The sequence below is a fragment of the Phodopus roborovskii genome, unplaced genomic scaffold (assembly GCF_943737965.1).
Source record: "Phodopus roborovskii unplaced genomic scaffold, PHOROB, whole genome shotgun sequence".
Classification (NCBI taxonomy): domain Eukaryota; kingdom Metazoa; phylum Chordata; class Mammalia; order Rodentia; family Cricetidae; genus Phodopus; species Phodopus roborovskii.
This window is the reverse complement of record NW_026126629.1, coordinates 11,920,620-11,939,928: the sequence shown is the minus strand read 5'-3', so window position 1 is coordinate 11,939,928 and position 19,309 is coordinate 11,920,620. Positions and strand designations below refer to the sequence as shown.

General features: G+C 38.2%; 1 protein-coding gene across 9 annotated transcripts in view; it reads right to left on the bottom strand.

Annotated features, from left to right (window-relative positions):
- Nrg3 (neuregulin 3) overlaps positions 1-19,309 on the bottom strand; it is a 970,742-nt gene that overhangs the window by 227,882 nt on the left and 723,551 nt on the right. For all 9 annotated transcript variants that reach the window (XM_051206895.1, XM_051206901.1, XM_051206896.1 and 6 more), the window contains exon 3: positions 67-140. In XM_051206895.1, the coding sequence (XP_051062852.1) occupies positions 67-140 (74 nt within the window). The remainder of the gene's footprint in view (positions 1-66; positions 141-19,309) is intronic.

Here is a 19,309-nt window from a genome sequence, read left to right as displayed (position 1 = left end):
TAAGACCTGCACTCAGGCAAGACGGCCTACACATCCCATTACAGAGAAGAAAAAGGCTTGACCTACTTGGATCCGATAAGATGGAGTCTGTTTTCGGCAGAAATTGATCACAACGGACTCCTTGGTAGCCTTCCTTGCACCTGAGAAAAGGGGATAAATGACAAATATATGCATGTGGTTGTGAAAGAGTTGAGATTTCATCAAGCAGATTCAGCATTCACAGTGAATTGTGAATGGTATACTTAGCCTTTTGTATTTGATTCAGCCTGTCTCCAATATTTATGGGCAGATTATAGATTCCACTTTTGTTCAAAACAAACAAATAAACAAAAACACCCAGAATAACATGGCTTTGCAGATATAGCTGTAAACACAATATCCTAAGAGCAAATCCACCAGCATCTCAAATGGTCCTCTCAGCAGTGTGGATAGTGGTTATCTTGTTATCCTATATGGCTGGCACCAGGTGCATGTTTCTTTATTCAATACTCTGGTTTCCAAATGTGTTCAGAAACATTTTGCAAGCACCATTTTTCTTACAAGGCACATTTTCTAATATTACACATCACCTACATATTTAGGTTTACTATATTTTTCCTTGTGTTTTATTGCTTTGCTCCTTTGCTGATTTCACTATTTTTTTTTTTTTTTTTTTAAATTCACTCCTTGGCTCTTGCCTGCCAGAGTTTCTTCCTTTCCAGAAATATCAGCATATCACCTGGCAGGGTCTGAGAGGCATCGGAGTCCCCCTGTTTGCTCCTTTATGTTCAGAAAATACATGCCAAGTGCCTGGTCTCTACCACGCACTGTACAGGGCAAGATCCTGAATGAGTATGATGCTGAAGTTAGGAACATCCTGGAAGCTGTAGTAACGAGGCACACCCAAACCCTTAGTCCTACTTGTTCTGCTTGGTTCAATCTATCATAGCTGCTTGACCAACAACCACAACACATCTACAGCTAGGTCTAGCTAATGTAACTCAGGCTCTAAATACTGCCTGGGGAAGGTCTTTTAAATGGGAAGGTAGTATTTACTGTTCTTCATAAAGCTTAATCCGTCATGCTTGAGCTAAGCAGAGAAGTCACCATTGTCACCTGTTGGATGAATCCCTCATAGTTACAGAAGGAAATAATTGGACTGCTGACATGAAAATCAGGTTTGAAAAATCAGGTCTGCTTGTTAGAAATCTATGAAATTGACACGTATTCAAAAACACAGTCCCAATGCACTGGCCAAGAGGGCTGTGAATTCTTCCTGAGAGTATGCTTTGTTTCCTAAGTGTGAGGAAGCATTAGATGAGGCTTAGTGCGACAAAAACAGTAACTTCGAAAGCACTGAAGTCCTTTTTCTGCCTTTCATTTTGAGCTAAATCGGACAGGCTCTCTTTAATACCTTTTTAAAAGATGGCATTCTCAAATGTATTTGGTGGTTTTTCCCCATAGTCTGAGAACAAATAATTGTACTATGTGTGTACAGATATCCCAGAAATCGCAGATGCCTATGGATTCATTTGTGCAAACTCTTATCTTCACTGCTTTAAAATAAAATAAAAAAACCATATATCGTTCTTGAAATAAAATAGGTAAGTGCTTGGTGTTCTAATGGTGCAAAGTCAGGTAGACAATGCTTAGAGCTGAAACCTATTTGTAATAAATAAGTTGTGTGTTCTGAGAACTGCCCTGGGTGTGACATTTGTGCTCCTCTACAATTAGCAGTGTCAAGGTGCTGCAATCCTCATTTCCCTGTGACTGTGAGCCTTGCCCTGTGTATGTGTTATCAAACACTTATACTTTCAAAGGATGTTATTTCCAGCCCATGCTGGAAAGTTTTTAAGTACCCTTTAACTATTTGTATGTTTACCATGGAAATGGCATCCTAGGAGGGGAGATGACAGCTTTTAAAAGGAAGAAAGGAAGTGCCTTTTCGTTTGCTTTTTTTTTTTTCTTGCACTTTGCTTAGCTTTTTAAAGGTTCATTGTTACTGAAAACACATTGTTCCATTTGTGTGTGGAAAACAAAATAAAGAAAGACTTTGCAATTTTTCCAGTCTTAAACTGATTGACCAACAATCAGAGCCCACCATAGAGTTTAGGCCTCAGGGGGCATTGGCAATATCATAATGTGGGTCTTTTTCAGCTGCCTTCACACCTGTGGGCTACAGATAATAGAGCCTGATGGTGGTGTAGCAACCATGCTCAGGCTAGGGAGCCCAGCACAGACTGATGCCACAGCAACATACACAGCCACAGCAAGCCTTTCTCTGTTGGGAACGATGCAAAAGCCACTACTAATTGGTGCTAGGGCTTGAAAAAAAACAACACATAAATTTCTCATTTAAAAATCACACATACATCACCTCCATACGCTCAGATGCATTCAAACATGAAGATGGAATGCTGTTAGCACAGGCTGCTGATGAAGTCGTTTGGATCTATGACAATATTGAAGTGTTGGTGTCTGGGGCAGGGGAGCATTTCCAAAAGCATGTCTATTGCCCAAATGACTCTAGTGGACCATCTCTTGTGGTGGTAATTGACAAATTCTGTGTGGTTTGCTTCCGTTTCAGTTAGTTTGGAAGATGCCAAGAGTTACCATTTTCTTTTTTGAAAAATAAAGTGTAAAGAACAAGAAAGGCATTTATACACCAGAATATTGGTTTCCTCTTAAAATGTTAGATTGAAAAGTACCTGGATAGTTTAATGGCAAATATGGCTTTCTTTGGAAAAGCACAAATCATGCCTTAGGTGAGTTAGTAATCTGTTCACTTTCTTCTCTGCTTTTCTCTGAATGTTCACTCAGTACATCCATTCTCTGTATTTCTTTGTCTTTTAGAAGCTTGCCTCATAGCCATCTTTTTTAAAAACACAATATTGTCTGGTCATTTCACAGACAAGTTTTGATCCTGCATACTCAGGCAGGAAACAGCAAGGGTTGACAAAAGGTTGCATGAGAAAAATGAAAGAATTACTGCCAACTGTGAAATAACCACAAAACAAAGTTGGTTTGCAAGAGCAAAATTAGCCTCAAATTCCCTGTGTCTACTCTGAGCTGAAGGAGTTGTCTCTTTAGAAACTGTGGCTTCTTAAGATGCATTCTGCTTTATTTTCAAATATAAATGGCCATAAGGAGGAGAATCATTAAGGTGGCATCTGAAGCCAAGTAGGGGAGGTGAAAAGACATAGCTGCAACTATGATTGTTCTTTTGAATAAGAGAAACTGGCCACCGGAATCTGTGGAGAGGGAGTAGGGAGAAGGATGGGTACTTTGCAAACCTAGCTCCAGTATCTGCCAGATCTAGCCAATGATGGGTCTAGGTACCATTACACTCATGTCTCCAGACATGTACACATGCCTACTCTTCTTCATGTCCTCTCCGATTTGCCTTTATTTCTCTTCTCACATGTCCAGTTTCATCTGAAATAATAGGAATCCTTAAGAATCATTTTTCCTCTCCTCTTCCCCCCAAGAAAAAGCCCAGTTGCTGGTTAGTAAAAAAAAAAAAAAAAAAAAAAAAAAAACAAAGCAAAAAGTAACCAAAGGAAGAAACCATGGATACATTATCTTTGGCTAGAATTCAATACTTCCAATACTTGTTTTATCTGGCATGGCGAAACAGAATGGTCAATACATCAAGACTGCCAAAGGAGAGAGTTTTAAGTATTCCAGTTGGCATACTTTCACTGTCCCATGAATGTCTTTCCAGTATAGTAAATAGCAATGAATTCAAAGACTCAGTTTGCTAAGGGGCCAAGGAATAAATGATGGTTAAGTGTTTAGCTCTAAATGGGACATGTATAATACCCCCTCTAAATCTCAAGGAACAACCCAGAAACAGGAGCAGAAAGACTAAGAGCAAGATGATAGGGAGAAGGATAGTGGAGTACTGGCTTCAGAGCCTGACACAAACAATGCAGAGTGATTTTATAGTAGCTGATGCTACTCCCTGCACTGGGCCAGAACAAGACTGGTTTTGTCAACAGGCAGTGATGGATCATGAAGCAGATCACCAGGCCTATACCTCACTGAGGAACTATTAGTTGTTAATTGACTCCTGAGGAGAAACAGTAACCAGCTTCAGTTGTACACCAAAGGTAATACCATTTGGCTCCAATGATTAGTTCCAAACCCATAGTCACAAAACTGGTCCTGGTTATAATCAGTTGAAAATAAAACAAAAAGGCACATGAATGTGGAGAAAAAACTCTCATAGCAGTTGGAGGATGGATAATGGAGAAGGAGGGGGATAACAGAGTAGTGGGTTAGAATAAATAGAATGTACTATATACACTTACAAAATTGACATAAACGTTTACATGATAAAAAAGTTTTGGTTATGTGTTTATGTTCCTATCATCTTTGATTGGTTTAAGGCAATTCTTGCAGTTATCTACCCAACTTCTAACATCATTTTCATTTCAATTGTTACAGTTCTCATGAGAGAGTTTGATCAAAGGATTCTAGTGAGTTACTATGGGTAAAAGCTGAAGAATCCCCAGGTGTCATTAAAAGGTATCTAATGCTTCCAGAGTTTTAATTTCAACATCTTGATAAAATGATATAATTTAACATAAGATGCCTATTAGGTGAAATAGACTTTCACTTTCTTTTCCTCCTTAATTTTCTCATTTCTTGTAGAAGATGTTGTTGTTCACCTGACCTGTAACCTCATTATTCTCTGTCTTTATTTTAATATATGACCTGATTACATGTATGGATGATCTATCCAGTGCATTGTCTTCACAACCCATCTTCCCCATTAATATCATAATTAGTAAAAAGTTAAATTTCTATCCTGAGGTTTCATTTAGGGTTTTTTTCTTTTTTGGTGAGTTTTGTTTGTTTGTTTTGTTTTTTGCTTTTCAATACAGGGTTTCTCTGTGTAACATTCTTGTCTGTCCTGGAACTCCCTTTGTAGATCAGGCTGGATTTGAACTCACAGAACTCTGACAGCCTCTTCCTCCTGAGTGCTGAGATCAAAGGCATGGGCCACCACACCCAGCTCTTTTCACTTAGCTTTTCTCTGTATATATTTTATATCAATATTTCTAGTGTCTTTTCTTATTTTACAAATTTCAGCTCAAGCAACATAAAATAAGCATAATATTAGTACAGAAAAAAATAAAATATAGAGTTCATATACTATATTTTGGCTAGTTTCATATCTAGAATCCTTATGCTTTTTTGGACACAGGATGGGTTTCAGGTAATGCACTAATTAAATATATGAACAATGAAAATATATGCAAGATTGTTTGAGTACCTGTGTTGTGTACAATATCTATAAAATTCTATGGGAAACATAAATACTTGACTTTGAACAAACTTGTAAACAAAAGAAATCAACAATATCTATGAAGGGACTGGTGGCAGAAAATATATATATATATATATTAATAAATATAGATACTTATTTATTTCTGACGGAATAGCCTGTTCTTTCAAAAAAAAAAAAGTGGTCATTCCTTTTGAAATGTCCAGAAAGTAGATAGAATCTGGTCATTTTGAATCTCTCTGTCAATTTCAAGGGCTCTATAGAATGAAGGTTTGACAGAGGACAATTCCTCCAAGTATTTTATCCTGTCTTTTGCCAAACCTCTTCATTGCCAGTCTTTGCATAAGAAAAATGGAGAGACCATGATGAAACTACATTTAGTATTTGGGGCTGAGTTTATAGCATTGTCTGATTCTGAATCCTGGATCCAGTGTTTAATGACTATTAATCTTTCTCATCCTTGAAGATGATAGTAGCAAATGTCTAGAAATACAAATAATAATAGACGATAGTATAAAAATGGCTCATGGTAAACATTTAATAGATTCCAGTTCTCACTGTTCCTTGAACTATCATGCCAGCTTTTTCAGCAAGGGAGCAGACACAGCAAAGTTATCAATACTAATTCAGAATTTCACAACAAGAACTTGCACTTCCTACAGACTCAATGGATTGACTTCACACCTCTGCTCTACCTATGAACCCTTTCATTCTCTCCAGGGAAATTTGCTCAATATATAGATTGGCATTCATTCTACATTTTATATATGGCTAAACACTTCATGTGCTTCAGATATCATTAAGTGAAGTTATTACTTTAAAAGTAATAGAACTTGATCTGTAAATTGTTATCTAATATCAAAATGTTCTTACACAAAGAGCATCACACAGACACTGATTTAAGACAAACATCATTATTTAAGAAATCCTTACAATCATCTATTCATGGTTACAAATTAGAGATGTGCATGATGTATAACATGATTTCAAATTTACATATATTGTGCAAATGTTAATCAAATAATACGAGCATTGCCTTACTTCATTTTTAACAATAAGTACACTTAAAGTTTGTTCAACAACATGTAAGTACATAAAAGTTTTGTATAGTTTCCACAAGATATAATGTGTACTATAAACTTATTACTTTCATGCCATTATTGGGAATGTATGTTTGTAGTGATATATTTTTATGATTTATTAAAGCTTGCTGAGGATGATGATTCAGAAAAAAAAGTCAGCCACAAGCTATAAAAACTAGGCATACACCTTTAATCCCAGCAGCCAGAAGCTAAGAAGTGGTGGTGCACACCTTCAATCCTAGGACTCAGGATTAAGAGGTAGATGGATCTCTGTGAGTTCAAGGCCACACAAATCTACAAAAGATTGACCAGTCCTAGAAAGAACCAGCTCACAAAAAGATGCTTTAAACACCTGAGTGAGATCACATGCCTTTATTTCTAGCACTAGAATGGTATAAAAGATAGTCTCAGCGTCTTGTTTAGCCAGTATTGAGCATTCATCCTCCAGCCATGTTCAGAATAGGAACACCTCAGTCCTTTTAGAGGCAAGAGCTCTATGGTAGCTTGACTTCTTTGCTTCCCTGATCTTCAGGTTGAAGCCCAATATCTGTCTCTGGTTCTTTTATTTATTTATTTATTTTTTTGCTACATATGTTAGTACAGTGAATGTGGAAAACAACAGATAGAAAACATATCTAGTTCAGCTATCTCCCTATTTATATTGCATACACATTCAAACAAAAAATGAAATATGCATGCTAAGGAAATATTTTCTTGTCTCTATTCACTGCAGTGTTATTCATAGTAGCCATGATATGGAGTTGACCTAAGTACCTAGTAATAACAAATGAAAAAGAGGTAAAGAACAATATAAAATAATCAATAAGATACTGTCTTAGAGTTTCTCTTGCTGCAATAAAACACTATGACCAAAATGCAAGTTGGGGAGGATAGGGTTTATTCAGCTTAAACTTCCACATTGTAGCTTACCACCAAAAGAAGTCAGAACAGGAACTCAAACAGGCCAGGAACCTGGAGGCAGGAGCTGATGCAGAAGCCATGGAGAATGCTGTTTACTGGCTTGTTTCATATGGCTTGTTCATCCTGTTCTTTTATAGAACCCAGGACCATCAACCAGGGATGATACCACCCATGTTGATCACTAATTAAGAAAATGCCTTACTGTGGCATAATAGAATATTTGATTAACTATGTAATGATGTATTGCATTTGTGTGTGTTGCAGAATAATTGTTTATGTAAAGGCGCATTGATCTTGTTCATGTTGCGTTTGTTTAACTATGTGAAGATGTGATGATATGGCTAGGCAGAGAGAAAATGAGAGCCAGTCAGCTAGCTGAGGGCAGCCAGCCAGTGGAACAGCTAGCAAGAGGAAGCAGGAAAGCATGACGGATAGCAGATATATGAGGTAAACAAGCTACCGGGTAACACATAGATTAATAGAAATGGGTTAATTTAAGTTAAAGAAAACCTAGCTAGAAACAAGCCTAAACTAAGTCAAGCATTTGTAGTTAATAATAAATCTCTGTGTTGTGATTTGGGGTTTGGTGGTCCATAAAAACCTGCTACACCTAACAGATGGATCTTATGGAGGCATTTTCTCAGTTGAGGCTTTTTCTTCTCTGATGGCTCTAGCTTGTGTCAAGTTGACATAAGGCCACCCAGTACAGATACTTGCAACCATAATGAAAGAATATGCTTTGGTAATGTCCTTTGGGACATTACAAATAACTACCTTGTACACTGTGTACATCACTGAAGTACATTGTGTTGTGCAGGATCAGCTAAGGGAAAACAACTGAATCCGATACAGTCCTGCTCATTTGTGGAACTTAAGAACTTAAGTTTCAAAACAGGGCAGAAAAGTGGTCTTTCAGGCATCCAATGTTGATGACACTTATTAATGGCAGACTATCTGGATTAAAAACAAAACCTAAAGCTAAAAACAATTAGCTAACCAAACAAAATCAAAAGATTGATTCAAGTAATGTGAAGTGAATGGCCCAGCATGAATGAGATAGATGTGGAGAAGTAACAATTCAAAAAGCTGCTTGTTTTAAATGATAAATGTGATGGGTGGATCAGAATTTTCTCTCCCCAAGGATCAGTATCCAAGCATCATTGGGTTAAAATCATTAATGGTTTTAGAATAAATCTATGTCTCCAGCCAGTCTTCAACTGAAATGAGAATATAGGCTTGACAACTGAGAATATTGTGACATTGATTAAAGTGTAGTTTTTTTTTTAATCTGACTGAGAATTTAATTAAGTGGTCTTATTTTAAAAGGAACACTAATTAAGACAGCAAGATTTGTACATTAACTACTTGTTATTAACATTATCTACTGATTAACTATGGGTACATACTTACAACACTTTTGACTATGAAAGAAAGAATTTAGGATTGATTTGTGTAAATCTCAGTGTAGCAGATGCTTTCTATAATGTAGAGATTTCTCAACAAGTTACTGCAATACCTTATCAACATGTTATCAAGTCCATGGCTGGTGAAAACAATTCTTCTAATGTCATTCTGATATTTCTGACTAATGACCCTATGTTCAAAATCTAAAAAATACTAGGACTTATTTTATAATTCACCACTTCTAACAAAACTAGGATATAAAGACCAATTAGTTACATTAAAACTTCTATGATTTCACATGCAAGCTTTAAGTCTTCTAACTAGATGCAGGAAATAGATGTGTTGAGTCACAAAGCAATAAAGGAAAAGAGTGTCATCAAGTAAGACATTCTGAAGAGATACACTAGCAAACGTGTGACTTCGAAGCCTTAAGAATTTCGTCACCAGGCATGCAGTGTGTCTAGCAGCTACCTGGCCAGCTACATCATTTGCTATCACTAGAAACCATAGCACAGATTCCCTGGAAGAATCATTACTAAGGTGTGGTCACATTAGTCTCAATGAACATTTAGCCTTTGATGTGGTTGCTTGACTCTAATTGCTCTTGACTTTTACTTTTCCCTTAATACCTCAGTCACAAAACTAAAACATGTAATGTTGGATGAAGATACCAGACAGTTTAGGATATGATATAGTATTATTTAGTACAAAGATGGCCTGACTAACAACATTTTTCCACTTCAGCTTTGATTTTTACCTACATGGGGGGAAAATCATCAAGAGAAAATTAACAACCTAGGAACAAATCTAGGAACACCTAGATTTAAGTTAAGGAATAGCATTATTACCATAACTATCATGTCAGAATTCTGATATGCTTTTGCAATGTCAGTTTCCTTTTCCTTATGTGTCCTTGTATAATCCCCATAAAGCATGCAATGAGCTTACACAGCCCAGCTACAAATCCAGTACATGACTCTTCAGCAACCCGAGTGCTGACAGGCAGCTTCAAAAAGAGGTGATGTTCAATTGAAGTAATGGTGTTTGTAATTGCCTGAGTGCAGATGTCTGCCTTGATTGGATCTACCAACATACTCTGCATAACAACAAAATAAACCAGAAGAGGACTGGGGCAGTAGCCCCACGAGGATAGAGGTTAGGAAAAATTCCTGCTTCATGTTTCTGCTCACTTTACTTTGTCTATGTTTAATACTCTTGTGTTATTGAATTTGAAAACAAACTGTACAAGTGTGTCACACAGGGCAGTGATTGCCAACAATCAGTGGGCAGACAGAAGAGGAGACCCGTGTGAGGCACTGTGGTTTCCTTTCTGCAATTCAGTGTTGGTGTTTGAGATGGTGAGAGAATGCCATTCACAAGAGAGCAAGAGAGTCAGTTTGTTTTCTGTCTGGGCTGTGTGGGGGACTCCCTGGAGCAAAACCGTACAGAGCTTGCTATGGAAGAATAAAAACAAAATGATAATAAAGCTGAGAGATAATTTTTACTTTAAAGGTGTCCCCATGATTGGCAATATAAACGAGAAGGCCAGTTCATTAGCAAGGGAACTGATAAACCACACACAACATGTTTCAAAAGAAGTGGTAGTAATTATTGTCTCCCTGAGAAAGGGCACAAAGTAGCCACACAGTGTCATCCACAAATCAGTTTACCAACATCAAAGAGCTTGCTGCAAAGTGTCACAGAGCTTTCTGATTTAATTAAGGCAGGAAAAAAAAGACTTTCCCAGTTTCCATGTCCACATCATAGAAAGTTCTACATGAAATGTAAATTGTTTTCTAAAGCCATCTTAGAAGCCTCTAGAGTTACAGACTCCCAATTCAATAGCATATTTTTCCCATTTCTCCAGGATCTTGTCCAGTCAGCAGACTGGACCAGCATATCTGCATGGTAGAGGAATTGGGCAGCCTTGATTGGAATCCACAGTACTAGATCTCCCTTGTGTGATAAATGATTTGCTGCTGAGGAAAAGGGGATACAATCTTTCATTATGTATGACATGCATCAGCAAAAAGGAAGTTTTGGCTAAAATGGACAATGATTTCATATTAAAACACTCCATGCAACACAGATGATAACTTTTCAGACTAAGAACTTTAAAGAGGAACCTGCCCTTTACAAAAACAAAACAAACAAACAAATGGTGAATCAGGCTCTGAGGTTTAAATGGATATGCAGCTAAACATAATCACTAAGAGTTTGAAAACCTGTTAAGAAAACAGAGAACTGTGTGACTAGACCAATGCTGATTTTATATAAAAGCCCCATTTCTTACTCATGCTACTCTGCACACTGAAATGTCATTAAGACCAACCTTGGAAGCTAAGAACAACAGGCGAAGTAAGGAGACCAGGGAAGATATGGGGTGTAGGGTAACTAACTAACTGAGAAAGTTGGTATTCTATCTAGATTAGACAAAGCAAGACACGGATACCATGTGTTATTTGGAGATATGAAACAATCAAAGAGGATAATCTCAGATGGAAGTCATGTGTTAAACTTTCCTGTGTTTGGGAAGAGGTTATGGTGGTGAGGAGGTAGAAGTTATGGCGATGCAGTAACCTAGGTATTGGTGAGCAGCCCATGCATCATTCCTGCTTTGCAGAAGAAGTGGTTCCGCATGATGCCAGCTTCATAACTCAGCTTAGTTGGCCCTGGGCTTCATGGGATTCTCCTGCCTCTACTTCCCACCTCCCACTAAGGATGCTGAGATTAAAAATACCTACACTGCTGTGTTAGGCTTTTTGTAGATCCTGGAAGTCTGAACTCAGGTTGTGAGGCCTGCGGAGCAAGTGCATTATCCACAGCCAGTATCTGTTCATTTCCAACTTAAAATATACTTACTGGTGATGCCACACAGGATGTGGCAGACAATTCAGTTTTAAGATATGATTTACTTTCTTTTTTGTGCTGACTATATCAAACAGTACTATTCTCATTTAACTTTCTATAAGTGGAATGCCCCAATATTATAGTAAATGATGCACAGACACACTTGTGGGTATACACACACAACACAACCAAAAACAAACCCTCCTCATTTAACCAGACACATATGTAAATTTTATACCCAATGTATATATGTTGTGGAGGAAAAAAATCATAAAAGTCACCTAATCTAACTGCCACATTTTATAGAGGAGGAAGTTTTAAAACAAGAACTAGGGATCTGGGTCAGTCATAAACGGGCACAAGCAGCTCAACAAGGTCCAGTACCCACACATTTATTTTCTAAATTTAGGGGGTTTTCTGGTATTTTGTGATTTTTTTTTCCCCAAATTTATATGCCACATCTGATGTCAGACTTTTCCAAATAATTCCAATGAAACATTCTTTTGTAGAAAGGCCAGTGTAATTGAACAGGCTACAGCCTTATTTCACTTTCTTCTTCCAGCTTTATGTCAAAGCCAAGGTTAAAAGATAATATCAAAGCAATCAACTTGAAATTGACAAGACAGTGAAAAACTATCATTCTAAATCTGAATGTCTTTGCAACATGGGAAAATTACACATACACTCACACATGTACACAAACACACACTCAGGCACATACTCACACATACACACACAGATACTTCACAAATACAGACATACACTCATAAACAACAGATATACATATATAGACACACATTCACAAGCATAGACATACACACACAAACACACACACACAAACAACAGATACACACACACGCTCAGCCATATACACACTCAGGCATACACACACACACACACACACACACACACACACACACACAGTGAGTAGGTCCAGCTAAGATGAATTCTGAAGGGTACTTGTATTAGTTACATTTCTGTGGTTATGATAAACACCATGACTAGGACAATTTAAAGAAGAAACAGTGAGTATTAGCTTACAATTCCACCAGAGGGGTACGAGTTCATGGTAGCAGAACAGTAGTTTGACAGCTGGAGAAGATAGTTGAGGGCTTTTATTTTGAACCACAAGTACATAGCCAGCTTGTTGTGATGTGCTTCCCCCAACATTTCCTAGACCTCTACAAACACTGACACCAGTTGAGAACAAAACATTCAAATGTTCAAACCTATAGAGACATTTCTCATTCACACCACTACAGTACTTAACTGGACTGCTGGAAAGCTATAATGAAAGCTCAGAAGATGAGTTATAACTTTAAATCATTAAATAGCCTATGATCACTTTATACTAACATTAAGCATGGAAGGGTTACACCTGATGTTTTATTCTATTTTTATTTTAGAATACATTGGCCAGAAAAGTGCTTTTTAGAAAATACATCAACTTATAAAACAACAGCTACAGTAAGGACCAACTTCCCCAATGTCCTACAGCAAGCTTGCATGTGCTGAGAGCTTTACAACAGTGAGATGAATTAATTCTCAAGCTAGCAGATGAGGAACAGGAGGTGCCTCTACAACCATCTCATGGGGAGGACTCTGGGGCAAAGAGAAATGCACTCTAGTGCCCCGGGATACATAGAAATCAGTGTGCACAGTCACATTAATATCCATCTTAAACCAACATCTGGAGCTGTTTCTCCATTTCTTATCTTTCTTGACCATTCTTAAGTATTATGTATATTCTTTAGTTTTGTGCTCTAGCAACTATTTTTTTTTTTTTAGCAAGGAATGGCCTATCATTGTATAGTTATTGTGTATATAACAAAAATGAAACTACAATTTAATGATATACTCATTGTTACTTTATGGCATAAGAGTTTGAAATTGCAAAAAAAAACAAAAAGACCAAAGTGATAGTCAACAAGTCTTTGAACTTAATATGTTAAAATATTCCAATCTCTCAATATAGATAATCAATTAAAATTAAATAATTAAACATGCCAAGCAACCTGCATCTGTATTTGAACACAGAAATACAGAAATACCTTTGAATCAAGAAAATGTAATAATGTCTGTGGTACAGGTGAATAATGGTGAATAACTCAATAGAGAATGGTAAATTAACAGAATTAAATTCATTTTATCCTGTATAAAGGTTGATGGAGTAAGAAGTCATGGAGATTTTCATATGTTGAACTATGCCTGCATCTCTGAGATGAAGCATATTTGATCATGGTGGATGATTTCTCTAATGTGTTCTTGGATTCGATTTGCCACTATTTTATTGAGTATTTTTGCATCAGTATTCATGAGGGATATTGATCTGTAGTTCTCTTTCTTAGATCTTTGTGTGGCTTGGGTATCAGGGTAATTGCAGCCTTGTAAAAAGAGTTTGGCAATGAACCTTCTGCTTCTATTGTGTGGATTACTTTGGGTATTGGTATTAGAATTTCTGGTAGAATCTGGCCCTGGGCTCCTGGGCTTTTTTTTTTTTTTTTTTTTTTTTTTAAGTTGGGAGATATTTGATGTCAGCTTCTATTTCATTAGCAGTTATAAGTCCATTAAAATTGCTTATGTATTCTTAATTTAATTTTGGTAAGTGATATCTATGCAGAAAATTGTCCATATCCTTTAAATTTTTGGATTTTGTGGAGTACAAGTTTTCAAAGTATGACCTGAAGAGTTTCTGGATTTCCTCAGTGTCCATTGTTATGCCCCCCTTTTCATTTCTCTCTCTCCATTTTGGTTAGTTTAGATAAAGGCTTGTTATGGCGCCCAACATGGGTAAAAGGGAGTGGCATCTGCTGCCTGGGTGAAACCTAGGTCCCATGAAAATCCTGATCCTGCTTCTAACACCAGATATTGAAGTTAAATAAGGATCAGGATAAACAAATAGGCCAAATAGATGTTTATTCAGGGAGAAATAACTTGCAACCTACACAGATGAATACCAGTAAGTTCCACTGATGCTCTCCTCTCCAAATTTGCCAGCAAGAGAGCGTTCCCTGGCTCCTTCTCAGACTTCCTTTCACTGGTCACTTCTGCCCCTGGCTCCACCCCCCAATGGGCGTAGTCAGTGCCACAAAAGGAGACAAAGTGAATATCCTGCTACAGCTTGTATATTTTATTGATTCTCAGGAAGAACTCTTTGTTACATTGATTCTTTGTATTTTTTTTCTTTGTTTCTATTTCATTTACTTCAGCCCTCAATTTGATTGTTTCCTGGTATCTACTCCTCATGAATGAGTTTGATTCTTTTTGTTCTAGAGATTTCAGTTCTGCTGTTAATTCTCTAATGTGATTATTCACAGGTTTCTCCATGTGGGCACATAGTGCTATGAAATTTCCTCTTAGTACTGCTTTCCAAGTGTCCCACAAGTTTGGGTATGTTGTGTCTTCATTCTCATTGAATTCTAGAAAGTCTTTTAATTCTTTCTTTATTTCTTCCTTGACCCAGGAATGGTGCAATTGTGCATTGTTCAGTTTCCATGAGTTTGTGGGTTTCTGCAATTTGTGTTGTTGTTGAATTCTAACTTTATAGCATGGTGGTCTGATAAGATACAGGGGATTATTCCAATATTTTTAGTATCTGTTGAGGTTTGCTATGTTGCTGAGTATGTAGTCAATTTTAGAGAAGGTTCCATGTATGGCTGAGAAGAAGGCATATTCATTTTTGTTTGGATGCAATGTTCTATAGATGTCTTTATACACAATAGGGCCATAACTTCTGTTAGTTCTTTTGTTTCTTTGATGAGTTTCTGTTTGGTGCTCCTGTCAAGTGTTGAGAATGGGGTGTTGAAATCTCCCATTATAAATGTGTTGTTGTGGAATTCTAACTTTAGGGTCCCTGTCATCTTTATGAAGTTGTTTTTAAGGCCATTCTCCTCTGCTTCATCTGTGTTCAGAAGTTCAGGTCTTGTTAGTGTGAAGTCCTTGGATACTGGTGGTGTCATATTGATCTTTCTGTTGTTGGTTATGTCGTTTCCATCCCTTCTTCAAGTGGGTGCAGGTGGGGTCTCTTCCTCTCCTGGTGGGTACAGGTCTAAGTTTCTCTTCCAGTGGGAGCAAGCAGGTCCAATATTCAGATGGGTCTCACGATGGATGGGTACAAGTGGGTCTTAGAGACTCCATCTCGTGTTGGATTGAAGGAGGCCTAGAACCATGTCAGCAGCCTCTGGATGGCTTGATCTGCTAGGAACAAGTTGACTTATCTGAAGCCACCAGGCCAGGAGATCTCAAAGAGGGCAAGAGGAAGTCGGGCCCAAGACAGAGGCCCAAGCTCAACCCTTCCCTGAGTGGGAGCAAGACTAGCACAGAGTTGTCAGCAGACCCTGGATTGCTTGATTTGCAGGGAGCAAATAGACCTCCCTGAAGCTGCCAGACCAGGAGGTCCCAAACATAACACCAGAAGCACAGACACTAAGATTGACAATTAATAAATGTGACCTCCAGAAACTGAGAAGCTTCTGTAAAGCAAAGGACACAGTTAACAAGACAAAACAGCAGTCCAAAGAATGGGAAAACATCTTCAGCAATGCCACATCTGACTGAGGCCTGATCTCCAAACTATACAAAGAACTCAAGAAGCTAGTCACCAAAACACCAAACAATACATTTGAAAAGTACGTTATGGAACTAAATAGATAATTCTCAATAGAGGAATATAAAATGGCTAAAAGAAACTTAAGAAAGTGCTCAACCTCCTTAGCCATCAGAGAAATGCAAGTCAAAACAACTGAGATACCATCTCACTCCTGTCAGAATGGCTAAAATCAAAAACACTAATGACACTTTATACTTGAGAAGATGTGGAGAAAAGGGAAGAGCCCTCCATTGCTGGTGGGAGTGAATATTTGTACAGCCACTTTGGAAATCAGTATGGCAATTCCTCAGGGAAAATGGGAATCAGTCTACCACAAGATCCAGCAATTCAACTCTTAGGCATATACCCAAAAGATGCATATTCATACAATAAGGATACCTATTCAACTATGTTCATAGCAGCTTTATTTGTAATAGCCAGAACCTGGAAGCAACCTAAATGCACATCAAATGAAGAACGGATAAAGAAAATCTGGTACATTTACACAATGGAGTAGTACTCAGATTAAAAAGGAAATGGAATCTAGAAATTTGCAGGCAAATGAAGGAACTAGAAGAAAGTGAGGTATCACAGTCACAAAAAGACAAACATAGTATGTACTCTGTAAGGAGTAAGGTTTTTCAGCCCGCCACCTGGTCTGGTCCCGCCGCTGCGCCAGCCCCAAATAATATACAGAGACTCTGTATTTGATATGATGTTGTTTCTTATCAGCTAGCTCTGCCTTGATTATTAACCCATTTCTGTTAATCTAGTATTTCCACATGGTCTTCTCTTACCTGGGAGCCAGCCGGCATTCTGCTTTCTCCAGACTCTCCATCTTGACTCTCCTTACTACTTCCTCTTTCCTCCTTGTCTCCTAGTCCCTCCTATCTTCCTTTCCTATTGGCCATCAGTGCTTTATTCATTAACCAATATGAGAAACATTTACAGAATGACATCTCCCATCAGTACTCACTCATATAAGGATTTTAATGATAGAGCAAAGGATCACCAGCCTATAATCCACCCCTCCAGAGAAGCTAGCAAACAAGGAGGACCCTAAGAGAGATATACATTGTCTCCCAGAGAAGGGGAAAGGGACAAGATCTCCTTAGCAAATTGTGAGTGGGGGTGGGAGGATGGAAAGGGAGTCAGGATAAAGAGAAGAGAAAAGGAGGGGAGAGGAAGACATGAGGGAGCAGGAAGTTTGAGTCAGAGGTAGAATAGAGGAGAGCAAGAAAAGAGATATCTTAATAGAGGAAGTCATTATAGGTTTAAGGAGAAACCTCCCACTAGGGAAATGTCCAGAGACCTACAAGGAAAACCCCAACTAACAATCTAAGTGGAAAGGCTACCTTAAATGCCCTTCCTTGATAATTACCTTATATGCCATCCTAGAGCCCTCATCCAGTAGCTGATGGTAGCAGAAGCAGACATCCTTAAACATTGAACCAAATGCCTGGAATTCAGTTGCAGAAAGAGAGTAGTGATGAGTAAAGGGGTCAAGACCAGGCTTGAGAAAAACATAGAAATAGATGACCTGAACAAGGGAGAGCTCATGGATCCCAGACTAATAGCTAGTAAACCAGCATAGGGCTGACCCAGATCCCCTTAACTTGGGAGTCCCACATAGATGGATACTCTCTCAGCCTCAAAACACAGGGGAAGGCCTAGGCCCTGCTCCTGACAAACTTTGAAGATCCCCCATGGAAGGCCTCAACCTCCCTGGGGATTGGGAAGGGAATGGGATAGGGGGTTGGTGGAGGGCAGAAGAGGAGAGAAAAACAGAATTGATATGAAAAAAAACTTGTTTTTAATTTAAGTCAAAAACAATAGAAAATAAAAGAAGTCAGAGACATAAAGAAAGACAGAATGAGAGTGTGGGAAAGTACTTAGTGAAAGTACTTAGTGTAGAGCAAGTAGATCTAGAACTTGAGCTGTCACTTTACTGGTTGCTAGAGTAGATGAACCACAAACACGGAAAATGAATTGGAGAGACAAAGCATTCAGGTTTGGTGCTTTCTACTGGCTAAAGGACTAGTCAAGAGAAAATGATTATAAAGTGTTTCCCTCAGATGGAAGGCTGATCTGAAGACAGTATACAGAATTAGGAACAAACACATAATTTGTGAACAGTATTGGCCAAATACTCTACATGGTGCACACTTGTATGTTGGCATACACATATAAGTCATATACATCTAGATAAGTACAGATTTTCCTCACTGTCGGTATAACACTGGTTCTGGACTCTTCTTTGACATCATAATATGAGTGTGTTCAAGTCCTTTTACAAAATAGTATTTAGTGTCTGCATATGAACTACATGGTGTTGCATAAGTAGTTCTGTATCGCATAATTTATGGAGAAATAGGCAAACTAAGTATGGACATGTTCAAGAGCAAGTATTCATTCTTCCAATTCTTGTCTATTAAAACTTGTCTTAATCAATAAGGAGGAACTGATGGATGCATATATCCAACAATGCAATATAAACACCCATGCATTTTTTTTATTCATTATGCGTTCTTGTTTCATATATCGATCCCAGCTCTCTCCTTCCCTCCCATACCTCCCGACTGCCTCTCCTGTCCCATCCTCCACCCACTCCACCTGGAAGGGTGATGCCTTCCAGGAGGGATCATTAAAATCTGTCAGTTCATTTGGAGTAGGGTCTAGGCCCTCCCTCCTGCCTCTAGGTTAAGGGAGTATTCCTCCATGGGGAATGTGCTCCCAAGGTCCTTTCCTGCACCAAGGATACATCCTGGTTCCACTGTCAGAGGTCCCTTAGACTGCCCAGGCCTTCTAACTAAGACTCATGTTCAGGAGATCTGAGTCAATCCAATGCTGGTTTCCCAGCTATCAGTCTGGGGGTTCATGAGCTCCCCCTTGTTCAGGTCAGCTGTGTCTGTGGGTTCTGTAGCCTGGTCTTGATCCCTTTTCTTATCACTCCTTCCTCTCTGCAACTGGATTCCAGGAGTTCAGCTCAGTGTTTAGCTGTGTGTGTCTTCTTCTGTTTCCATCAGTTATTGGATGAGGGCTCTATGATGGCATATAAGCTAGTTACCATACCTGTTTTTTTTTTTTATTACTTTTGTACTCAAGATCATTTTCTCCATTTAGTTTAAGGCAACAGTTCTTATGTTTGTGTGTGTGTGTGTGTCTGCGTGTGTGTGTAAAAACTACAGTCAA